This window comes from Catharus ustulatus, chromosome 1 (assembly GCF_009819885.2).
Source record: "Catharus ustulatus isolate bCatUst1 chromosome 1, bCatUst1.pri.v2, whole genome shotgun sequence".
Taxonomy (NCBI): Eukaryota; Metazoa; Chordata; class Aves; order Passeriformes; family Turdidae; genus Catharus; species Catharus ustulatus.
The window spans coordinates 113073131-113084490 of record NC_046221.1 but is presented as its reverse complement, the minus strand read 5'-3'; the positions used below and the strand labels follow the sequence as shown (position 1 = coordinate 113084490).

General features: G+C 42.6%; 1 protein-coding gene across 1 annotated transcript; it reads right to left on the bottom strand.

Moving 5' to 3' along the window:
• Positions 1-1455: 1455 nt before the first annotated feature.
• On the bottom strand, positions 1456-4020 carry LOC117008997. The gene is made up of 2 exons (XM_033083154.1): positions 3839-4020; positions 1456-2302 (listed from the first exon to the last, which is right to left on the bottom strand). Exons 1-2 carry the CDS (start codon positions 4008-4010, stop codon positions 1860-1862), a joined length of 615 nt encoding a protein of 204 aa, XP_032939045.1. The 5' UTR covers positions 4011-4020; the 3' UTR covers positions 1456-1859.
• Positions 4021-11360: the final 7340 nt, after the last annotated feature.

Below are 11360 nucleotides of genomic sequence, written 5' to 3'. Positions count from 1 at the left end.
TTTTTTACTAAATGCTTGACTTCTGCTGCATCAGGTGGTCCCAAAGATTTGCCAAATGCCTTACTAACAGGTACAGAAAAAAAAAAAATCTCACTGTAGTTCAGTAAAGTCTTAAAAGCAAACAAAACCCCAAACCAACAAACCATACATGCAGGGGAAAAAAACCAAAAAAACAAAAAAAACCAAAAAAAACCACAAAACTTAAAATTTTATGTGATTTGCTCTAGAAAGCTGCTCAGTTGTAACTTGGAGGAATGAGACTTCATTTGTGGCTCAGATGAAGAGGGAAGAAAAAGCAAGTCACATTCACTTTTCCCAGAAACAAATGGAATTACCATTCATCTCTCAGTATTTTAACAGATGCCTAGAGAAGGGAAAAAACCCACCCCTCTAATTTGCAGACTCTGCAAATTGCTCTGACTAAAGCAGCAGCCCTGTTTCAGTTTGAACAATTGCATAAAGCAGAAGTTGCCCAATTCTCTTCAGTGTAACTTCACACATGTGACATTTACCTCATACAGCTTTCAGTGTGAAAAGAGGAGATGGACTCAGGAGTAGACATATGTCTAATTTTAAGCTTGCAGTCATATTAAGTAAAGTCAAGACAGCTTTGGAGGTTAGTTGATTCATTTTTCAGTACATTGCATAAGAACACAAATATCTGCAGAATCTCCATAACATGAACTGTCTTTTCTCCTTTGACCGAGGGCAAACCTCAAAGCAGCCCCTTCTCCCTGGTCACCAGGGGCAGGAGCTGAGGGAACAGCATGAAACTGTGCAAGGGGCAGTTTAGGTTAGCTGTAGGAAGAGGTTTTTCACCTAGAAGGTGCTTGAGCACTGGAACAGGCTCCTAAGGAAAGTGGTCACAGCACCAGCCTGGCAGAGCTCAAGAAGCATTTGGACAATATTCTCAGGCACCTACTATGATCTGTGGGGCCTGCCCCTGCCAGGAGTTAGACTTCAATGATCCTCATGGATCAGGTTCCTGAAGTAGAGCCATTTTCCAGTAACCATGCACCAGCATTTTACTGTTAGGCTAAGGTATATACTCCTAAAATCTAACTCTTAACTAAATAAAGGAAAAATGTCTAAGCCAAAATTTCTCAGCTGAGAAATCCAGGTCATTATTTTCAGCTACACACCATCTCAAAAAAACCCAAAAAAACCTGAAAAACTTGATAAGGTCTTCAGAACAAGTTTTGTTTTTTTTTTTTAATTTTTAATTCATGTGATAAGTTAACAGCTAAAGGGTGTGAGACTTTTTAAGTAGACTGTGCTCTAGCTATCTCACATTATCATACATAACTGCTAATATATGAATAATCAAATATATGCAGTAGAATACAATTTTTAGATTTAGATCCAGTTAAAGAAAAAAAACATACACAAAAAATACCAAACCCTCTAGGCCTCTATAGGGTAAATTAAAGCATTTAGTGAAAGGAAATACTGGCATAAACAAAGGCTTTGAATTTCAAATATCATTCAAGAAGTTATTAAATAGAGACTCTACTGCTGAGAAATAAAGGCTGCATTTCGCCTCTATCAAAATTGCAGAAGAAAGTCATTACATTAGCTTAGACTCAAAGTAATTTTTCCATTTTTAATGCCTTATGATTACTAAAGGTTTTTAAGCTCCTGAAGAAGGCAGCAACACATATCAAGGAGACAAAACTGGAATGCAAATCACTTCCTAGTTGTCTGTCAATCTAAGAGCAGTATACTGAGCTTTACTCTATTTGAACCTCCATGGCTTTCCTGCAGGCTTCAGCCCGTATTATAATAAACCGTGCACATGATGACAGGCATTTGCATCTCCTCAGAGTTGGCTCCCAAATTCAAAACAGATGTGCCAAAGCTCAGAACCCTCTTAAAAATCTTTCTACTGCCTCATGAAAAGTCTGGGCAGAATATTGTTTTCGTCTGTTTAAGGGAACCAGTGAATACTCCTCTGCAAACCTCCTGCGTTCATCATCACTTGAATCACCAGTGCTGCCATCATTGTCTTCATCCAAAACTAAATCCCGCCTCACAGAGATGGAGCTGCCTTCATCACCTGGACCACGTGCCAGCACACGGCTCCTAGCAGGGTGGGCTTCTCGTTCAGCTCTTCTGGTAGCTCGTGAGCAAGCGCAAGTGCAGCCTTTGACCCAGCATCGAGGAGCTTCTCGCCTCACCCAGTACCTGGCAGACCTAGCCATCATTCCCATAACGCTTCCATCATCAGGCAGTGCAGCAGTCTGAGAGCTTCCACCATCGCAGTCCACACTCACAGGTGGGGCATGGCTGCTGAATTTGTAGACTGCAGAAGAAAGTAACAATATTAGAAAGATCATGCAGAACAAAGAGGTCCAAAGCCAAGAAAAAGCTTGTGTCTGATTGTACATACATCACCTAATCACTAAATATTTTAAAGGTGCCTCATACCATTTCCTCCCAGCCTCACCATATCACAAGACTTAGCATCATTTTGCCAAGGTTAGAGTTCAAAATCAACTGCACTCCATTTTGCTGGCCTCTCCTGTTATGAAAACAGCCTTTCCTATCTTTCAAGTAAGGGCAGAGAAACCTCATGCTTTGGTTAACTAAGGCTGGAACTAAAGCCAGGGACAATGACCACAAAATGCTCTTGGATTTCAGTGGTCTCTCAGCTCCATACAAACCATTATAACAGTCCTGTAATCCATCTATCATGCTAACTTTAACAGAAGACTAGAGAGAAGAAAAAAAAAATAAATTGAAGAAAAGTAAAAACCCAACTACAGACTTTTCTTGAGCTTCAATATTTTATTTTCATTCAAGAGTTTAACTCATTTAATTTACTCCCAACTCTTAGTGTCACCTCTGCCTCTCCCACAACCTCCATTCCTCCAACACAGCTCTTGGTTTCTATTTCTTTGTGGTCTTTCTATCATCTCAAAAGTACTAAGGAAAGGGAGTTTTGACCTTGAAATATTGCTAGATAATCTTCCCAGACAATATTTATCAAGACCCAGTTGTAGCCTTTGAAAAGGTTTTGTGTTACACAATCAAACCTGCTTCCAGGAACTCCCACCACTCTGAACAGCAAGCACAGAAGGGTGCTTGGAGTTCTCCATGAGCTGACCAGGGATTCTAGTGTACAAAAAACCTCCGCAATTTAGAGGAAGGCTTCCTGCATGTATAAGCTGGCTGTAAGGTCTAGAAATTAGCTGCCTACTTATTCTAACAAAGGCACCTAGCAGCATCCTTGCCTTGCAATTCTGCTGCAAAGCCTTTGGCTTCCTCAAGATAAGAGCCAGTAGGAAATTACTGTGCTGCTCCTTCTCCAATTCCAAGTCTCACTGAGTAGGCACAAACTCAGTAGATCCTACATGACATTTGGTCCAGGTGAGCTGCAGAGCTGATCTGCACAGTGGGAGGGCAACATTGCTGAAGCTGGCAAATAGCACCACTCAAACCATAGGGAGCCAGCCTGAACTCCAAGCACTGTGTAGAGATGCCTCGAGTTAGGTTTCAAAGCCAGACATACTGCATTTTAAAGAAGGAATTCTGGAGCAAGTACTCTAAGATGATATTTCTCTGTTGTCTTCTTAAGTAAACAGGAGGTTTTAGGTCTTGGAGAAGAGAGCCAGAGCAAGGACACAAGACAACATTTAGAGCAGGTCAGAAACAGCAACTCTGAAAATGCTAACAGGACAACCATAGGGGTGCCACCTACAGCTCTTTTACTTTTGAGCCCTTATTTCAAGGGAGTTTCCTGTGCACACAAACAAGAAAAATGTGAAATAGCAGCTGAAATGAAGCAGCACTCATCCCCCTCCTCACCCAATACAACTACTCTTCTCTCACAGATCACCTTGAAAGGTCCTAGGTTCATCCTCTCCTCGGGATGCAGGAGCTGTCTGTCTACGCCTTCTTCTCCGGGATCTAACTTGCCGAGGTCTGGCAAGCTGTTGGCTTTGGCTGTCTGCTGCAACATCCTCTTCCCCAGGGGAACCCAGGGCTCTTAGGCTGGTCTGCTGAGCCATTTGAACAGGGTCCACCTAAAGCTAAGGGTAAAGGTCAACAAACAGGGGACCCATCACGAAGTTACCGGCTTCACAAGAAAATGGGAAACAGAGACCAAGAGCTATAAAAGCTCATGTTTACCTCATACATTACAAAGAAAAATGAAAGTCTCGGGGTTAAACCAACACCAAAAAAAAAACCTTTTCTGGTGTGACCAGACCTTACCTTGAAATCTAACCCTACTTTGTGAAAGTACCTCCTTTCCTTATTCCTAGGTAGGAACACAGTGGTAACTCCACTGATAGGGGAAGTAGAGAGGACTGGGGCTATAAGAAGCAAACAAACCACTAGAGGTGGAGCTAACACAGCATCTTCTCATTTGTAATCAGCATTTACTTTCCAGGTCTAAGGAAATGAGAGACCAATAAACCTGTATGTGGTATTTGGGTTTTAAAAGATCACACCATCACAAATTTCTATGGTCCTTAAAGAGGCAAAAAGGAAGGGTGAACCTCTCCTTTGGCTGAGATATGCTTAGCACAGGGACAAGGGTAGAATAAATAGTTTTTACTTCTTTGTAACATATAAGTATATTTTATCATACTTTTTTTCATTATTTTCTTTCAGTTTTATTTTGTGTAAGTGTCTGCCACAGTAACTAGAGTAGAACTTCTTCCTCTCTTTCAGGTGGCACCATCTCCAAGATCTTGTGAAAATACAGCCTTCCTTCTGGACTACCTGACCCTTGTACAGCAGCCCCTTAGGTTCAACTAGCTCATAGATTTTCACTACCTTAAGTGTTACTTGGGCTTCTTCTAGCACTTTTTGAATTCTTCTGAGACTTTTTCACAACCCTTTGAGGACCATAACACTTTACCAAAAAAACCCTCAGGGCTGTAGTGAAGAAGAAGTGAATTACTCTTTGCCCTGCTTTCCATATCTCTGGTAATGTACACAGAGAAGAGACAGATGTAAAATAAAGGACTAAACTAAAGAAAGTCATCTCCAAGTCACTTGTCACTCAGTGTTTGAAAGGGCAGAGTTGCTAATGTCTGTGCATGGCAGTCTGTCCATCCCCACACCCCCAGGCTAGGAAATAGTCCACAATGGATGAGGGTGGATATGCTTTTCAAAAGTACTGAAAGGTTGATGAGCTTCCTGTGGACAAGGGCTGTTTTGATATTTATGATTATAATCATCACTTCAAAACAAAACAATTCTGAGCCCTGGGTTAGAAATGCAACCAGACTGGTAAATCTTGTGTTTTCTCCTTGTCATATTTCAGAAGTAGCTAATTAAATGCAGCCTTACTAAGTGGCTAGCACCAGACCACAGAAAGTTCACTTCATTTCTGGGCTCTGCTGTGTACGTGTTCAGCAATAAAATGCTGTTCCCCCTCCCGACCTGTCAAAGGCAAGGGCATCGTATCATGAGTTAGTGCTGGGGGATGTGGGGGTGGGTAAGGAGTGGTGGCCCAGAAGTTGAGGTGGACAAAGGCTTGATGATCCAGCTCATATGACCTAATAGGCTGTGTCACTGCCTTTGGGAAATACAGGCCTCCTGACACATGCCCTTGGCTGGAAGGTCAGAATAGAAAAGGCCAAGCTCAGAAAATGAAGCCCTCCAGCTGAGAAAAATAATCCAACCATAGATTGCAGAAAGCTTTATTATTTCGTCCAACTTTTTTTTTTCCCCAAATTTTCAGACTTGATGTGTTGCTGTAGTGCACTTCACATCTGATTAAATTAGTCACATTGCATTATGCCATATCAAATGTGACATGTTGCAATGGAATGTGAACAGCATATAAAGATGTACTAGCATCACAGAGCTGCTACCTGCTTCTGACATACCACTCTGTTAGCAGCAGGTAAGGGAGGCATGCAAGGTCCAAATCCTTCCTTGTTATTTAGTCATGCTTTTGCAGCTAAACAGTAGTTTCTTGTATGGTTACTTAATTTTGCATCAAATTAGCAATCAGTTACTCCAAGAAACTCTTAACTACCCCACACCTACCTGCGATAATACACAGGGAAGTATCTAATCAGGATTCAGCCCATTCCTTAAAAGCATACAGAGTATGCTGACTAAAAGAAGGCTAGCAAAGTGTAGAGCATACAGACAATTGCACCCTACAGAGAGCAGGGTAGCAGCATCACATTATTGCTTGTGTGCATACAGTTAATACTATTTTGGGGGCTGCAGGAGTCCCACCACAGGGAAACTCTAAAATGTAGCTCACTGACTAAGCACTTCCTGCTAGGCTGATATCAGTGCTGCTCTTGTGGGGTTCTGCGATGAATTGAAACTACTACACCAATGAACAAGAAAGGAAAACTTGAATATGATAGTCCACCTTTTTATGATAAATGCCTGCCCCCCTGCATGGCAACAATAGATCAAAGGATTAAGAAATTCCATACTAATTTGATCTCCACCAGACTACTACAAATACACAGCCCAATTTGTATTTGCTCTGGCCTTGATGTTCTATCTGGGACTCTTGCAGGATAGTTAGAAAGAGACAAGAACAGTTTCAGGATGTAGGTCTGTTGAACTACTTGCCAAAGAGATTTTCTAGCTGGTTTCCACTTTTTTTCATGTTCGTACAAGTCAATACCAGTATCCAGTATATACCAAAAGACCAAGCCTTCCTATGAAATGACTACCTAAGCAGTCAGCAAAGCCATTTCGTTGGGTAATCCTGAAAGATCAGAAAGGAGAAGTCCTTTTGGTATGGGGCTGGCTATACAGCTTATTCTATGTAACTGTATTTTATAAACCATGGGAGTTCACTTTGCATTCATCATCTGAGGATGTAAGTTTTTAAGTTGCAATTAGTAACTTTTTTTCTCTTTTACAGTACTGTGATTTTTGGGACAATCTTGGAGGCCCCTGGGCTTTTAGAGGGTTTTAGGGAGCCATAGCACAGCAGAAAGCTCTCCTCAGTCAAACAAAGCTCCTGTGACTAAAAGGGTTTGTCTAGGTGGATGCAATGAGGCCTCCCACAACTCACCACCAGGAGACACTGGGTGAAGCTGAAGAAGGAGGTTGGCCTAGCTGGGAGGCTTTGGTAACTCGGCGAGTCTAATTGCAGTCTCACGCCCATTACCGTGTGTTCCCTGGGGAAGTTGTGTCCTATTCTGTGATTCTTTCACAGTGTTCATCTTGTTCAGGGAAGAGAATTCGTAGTGGAAATCCTTTTGCCTAAGGTATCTGGGCAATGCATTGCCAGGTAAATAAAGTTGCAATAGATCTGTGAGAGGAATAGAGTGCAGGCTAAAATCATGAAAGTTGTACTCAGTCTCTTAACCACATTTGACATTATGCTGTCTGTTTTTCAGACACTATCATAACCAAAAGTGTTTAATCCACACATGAATGCAAATTGATATTCTGAATTTTCTGATGATATTGTTCAGTATTCTTTCTCACAGTTTCCAGTGTTGCCTGAGGGCAGGTATCCCCAAAACTTGCATATGTGTCATGGTGTTCAATGAACAATTTTTTTGACTAATTAAAATCAGGACCATGGCTGTATACTTAAGGAGAAGCTAATGTACCAGAGTGCCTGAACACACAGACCTTGCTTGGGAAAATTCCCGTGGAAGGGATGCACCAAGAAGCCAAGCCCACTGGACTTCTGAAAGCCTTGTAGAAAAAGCTGAAGCTGACATGGGATATATTTCTCTTTGCTTTTCTCATTCCCTGCAATTGGCTAGTTTTGAATCTTTGCCAGTGTGTGATCCAGAAAGGGAGGACCAGTCCCATTCATAGATTGTCCTGGCTTCCCTTTTCTGTCTTTCTATGGTTCCTCTTTCTTCTCATTCAATTTGATATATATTGAGCGGATGAAATGAATAACAAAAGGTAACTGTGTTGTAATTAATGCACATATGTAAAACCGGTGCCTGCATAGCTGACCTTTCCATTTCTGTATATTTGGCTGGGTATAAAAGAAACTGCCAGCAGAATTTTCCATTGGCAATGATGTGTTTATGACTGTACCCAACTGTAACACTTTCTATTTTCTGGTGGATGAATATAGTAAGAAGGTTGGTGATTGTGAAACCAGGTCTGGATCTGAGGTAACCCAGTGTAGTGCTTCTTCAGAAGTTTGAATCAGTTCCAAGGTAACTAAAATGTGCTCTCGGTATTGCCTAGATTCATCTGCGCAAGTAGTCCTTGTTCCAAATTTGGGAAATTTGGAAGAAACACATCAAGTACACAGTCATATACTCATCCCTGCAGCAGGTCTGATGGAGAGCAAAGGGCTGATGTTTGAAGGAGGCGTATGGGTACAGACTCCCAAAAGAGAATCCTTGGAGGAGGAAGCTGTGCACAACAAAATAGGTAACTCAAGTTCAAGAATACATCTCAGCTTAGTTCTGAATTAGAAACACTGTGGCTTTCCTCTTGGGCTATGGAAGATCTTACTTGCCACACATTATCATCTGAAAGGAGTACCTTCCACCCCTTCCTGTCTATGTCCTGGATATATGGTGGAATGAGTCCTATACAACAATCTAGGCAGACCTTTTCTGAGGCTTTGGGGTTAAGATCACACACGGGTGTACAACCTGGTCTTTGGCTGGTTGTGACTTCACATGAATATGGCATTTGAGCAGCTGCAGTCTGGTTTGGGATTGCTATAATTTACAGCACAGATGATGCTGGCTCCTATCCAGGCCAGAATCTGGGAGGGCCACAGCCTTTGTGCTCACTGGTTGGCCCAGTAAAGATGGGGAAATTTGATGCTGCCCCAGCAGTAAAGCCAGGATTTTAACTGCCTGTTCAGCCATCTGATTTGTCTGGAGACCTGGTATGCATATCTCAGTGCTGGGGAAAGTAGAGGAAACAGAGTCTAACACTGAAGTCACTGGAGTGGAAAAGCTGTGATGCTGCCCTCCCTCTTCACCCACTTGGTTTAGTCTGATAAGCAAGGAGCATCCAAAGTGCTTCCAGGAGCACATGTGCACACACAGATGTAATGATCACAGTATGGCCATTGGTGCAGCCAGAGCCATGTGTTTCCAGCCACTAAAAAACCCTGTGCTGCAGAGGCACATTCTGGTGGGCACAAAGGGAGCAGAAGCTTCCCCCTTTGCAGGAAGAGTGGGAGGTTTAAAAAAGCCCTATGAATTAGGACTGCTATTGCTCCTATAAAAAGATTGGGAAATTACTGTTTGGTCACTCCTGAGCTCCGTGGTTGCCACTGGAGGGCTCAGCTGAATGGGGAGAAGGAGGAATTGTTATTAAGCCTAGTTAACATGAGACCACAAATTTAGGAGTTCAGGTACCTTGGGCTCTGTACAGGCAAGAAATAAGAGTCAGAGAGTGACTTCTGAGGTCCACTGAGATCTGAATGGCTGCCTAAGGCTCTTCTCCCTGCCCTGGCTTCATGGAGACTTCACAGGCACTACTCTGGCAACTTGATCATTGCAGTTTGGGCGATTCCAGCCCTTCAAGCTCAGACACTCTCACAAGCAGGGCTACAAGGGACTGTTGGGAAATAAACTCCATGAATTTTGCTGCAGAAAGGCATCCAGACATCTCCCTGTGTACTGCTAGGGCTCATCTCTCGTAGAGCTGTCTGCTGTCTGCCAGCCCCTGGGAGTCCCTTGAAAGACAGCAAAAGCTAGCACCTGCTGTTCAGGGGCAAGGAAGCAGAGGCAATGGGAGATAAGGGGGGCACAGGCCACAGGGTGGGCCAGGGGAAGGATTAGAATTAATGATTGTGATTGACTATTTGTTTATTCCTCACCCTTAACTGGCAAAGTCTGTTCTGACTGTCATTCAGAACAGAAGCAGGGCTTTGTGCGTGGGGAAGAGAAGATGCCTGGGGGACACCTTCAGCTCCCTGAGATGCCATTGGTGAAACAAGCATGGTTAAGAGGCTGCTTTGCTTGGTAGATACCAAAGTCTGATCTGATGAACAGCCAGGAGGGCTTGTGAGCTCCCATGGCCAGTTGCTTGTCCTGCATGATCTCACAAGGTCCCTCATGCTCCAGCTCCTGCAGGAAAGAAACCTGTGTGTGTGTGAACCGGACTCTGGAAAGGAGCCAAACTCTGGCACGAGACCCCAGCATCTTGACACAGCCTCTTTCCTGAGAAAGACAGAGGGGAGGAAATCTGTCTCAGAAGACTTTCCCATAGTGTTTTGTGGAGCCTCTCTATGCTGCTGCTGAAGCCCAGCAGCCCCTCACCTGTTATTTTGCGCTTCAAACCCAGGCAGCAGGTAACAGCTTTGCTGTGGCTATGCAGCCAGCTTGGGAGGATGTTTTCCAGTTATCTACAGCCAGGCACCATAGCTAATCTGCTAGCTACTGAATTTGCATATACACAGGCTTTAATAGCAAATGAAAGGGACTTTCTCTGAACTCTGTAGCTCTTATACAATGTTTTCAATTAATATGTGCTCACTTGTGTTAATAGCTTTTTCCCATAATATTTACAAGACTGTATGGACTCTCTCTTTTGACTAATTAACACATCTTTAAATTCCTTTGACTAAAGCTTTTCTGGTTGTCTGGTGAGTAATATTTAATTTATCAGGCTTTAGAGACAACTATTTGAGGGGAGGAGTCATAGGCTTATTTTAAAAAAGTCTTTAATATTCTGTCTTCTCATAGTAAGACAATGTAGCAAATCTTCCACAACATCATTTGGTATTGTAAAAGCTTCCATTTTCTGTGTGCTTTCATTTTAATTGAGCCATTTCATTTTTTGTGGGGAAACCAGGGTAACTGTTTTTTTCAAGTTGATGGTTCAGAGGACTACACCTTCACTCCAAGCCTGATTCAGCTTACAAGAAATACACAGCACCATGAAAACTGGCATTGCCTTTGTCTCGCGAGACTGAGCACTGCTTTGTGATGAAAATCTTTGCCTGAAGCCAACAGGAAAAAAAAAGAAACAGGATCAAATCCTCTACCATCTACCACATCTTGTGTCACCAGAATTGCTGAAGAACTGGAGATACAGTCTTCTGTACTGGAAAAGTTTCTCATAGTCTTTACAAAAAGAATAGATTAGAAGCTAATGCCTTCAAAACAGAGCTCCACACCTCTATAGCTAGAGGAAAATTAAGTCTGGTTTTCCTCACAATGACATCTCAGTATCAACCACACATGTGATTTTCTCCAAGTGCACTTGTGTGCTCTTCTTGGAGTGCCTGCTTCTGGACTCTTGTCATCAGGCATGGACATCTGACTCTTTTTAATTCCTCACTTCAGCACCTCTGTGCTACAATTAAAGTTTATCCACTATTGAGAATAGTCAATCATAGTAGATAGCACAGACCTTTGTAAGAGGAGACCTTTGCTTTAAGGAGCAATAAAAACTTCATTTAAAAAACCCACACAAGTGGC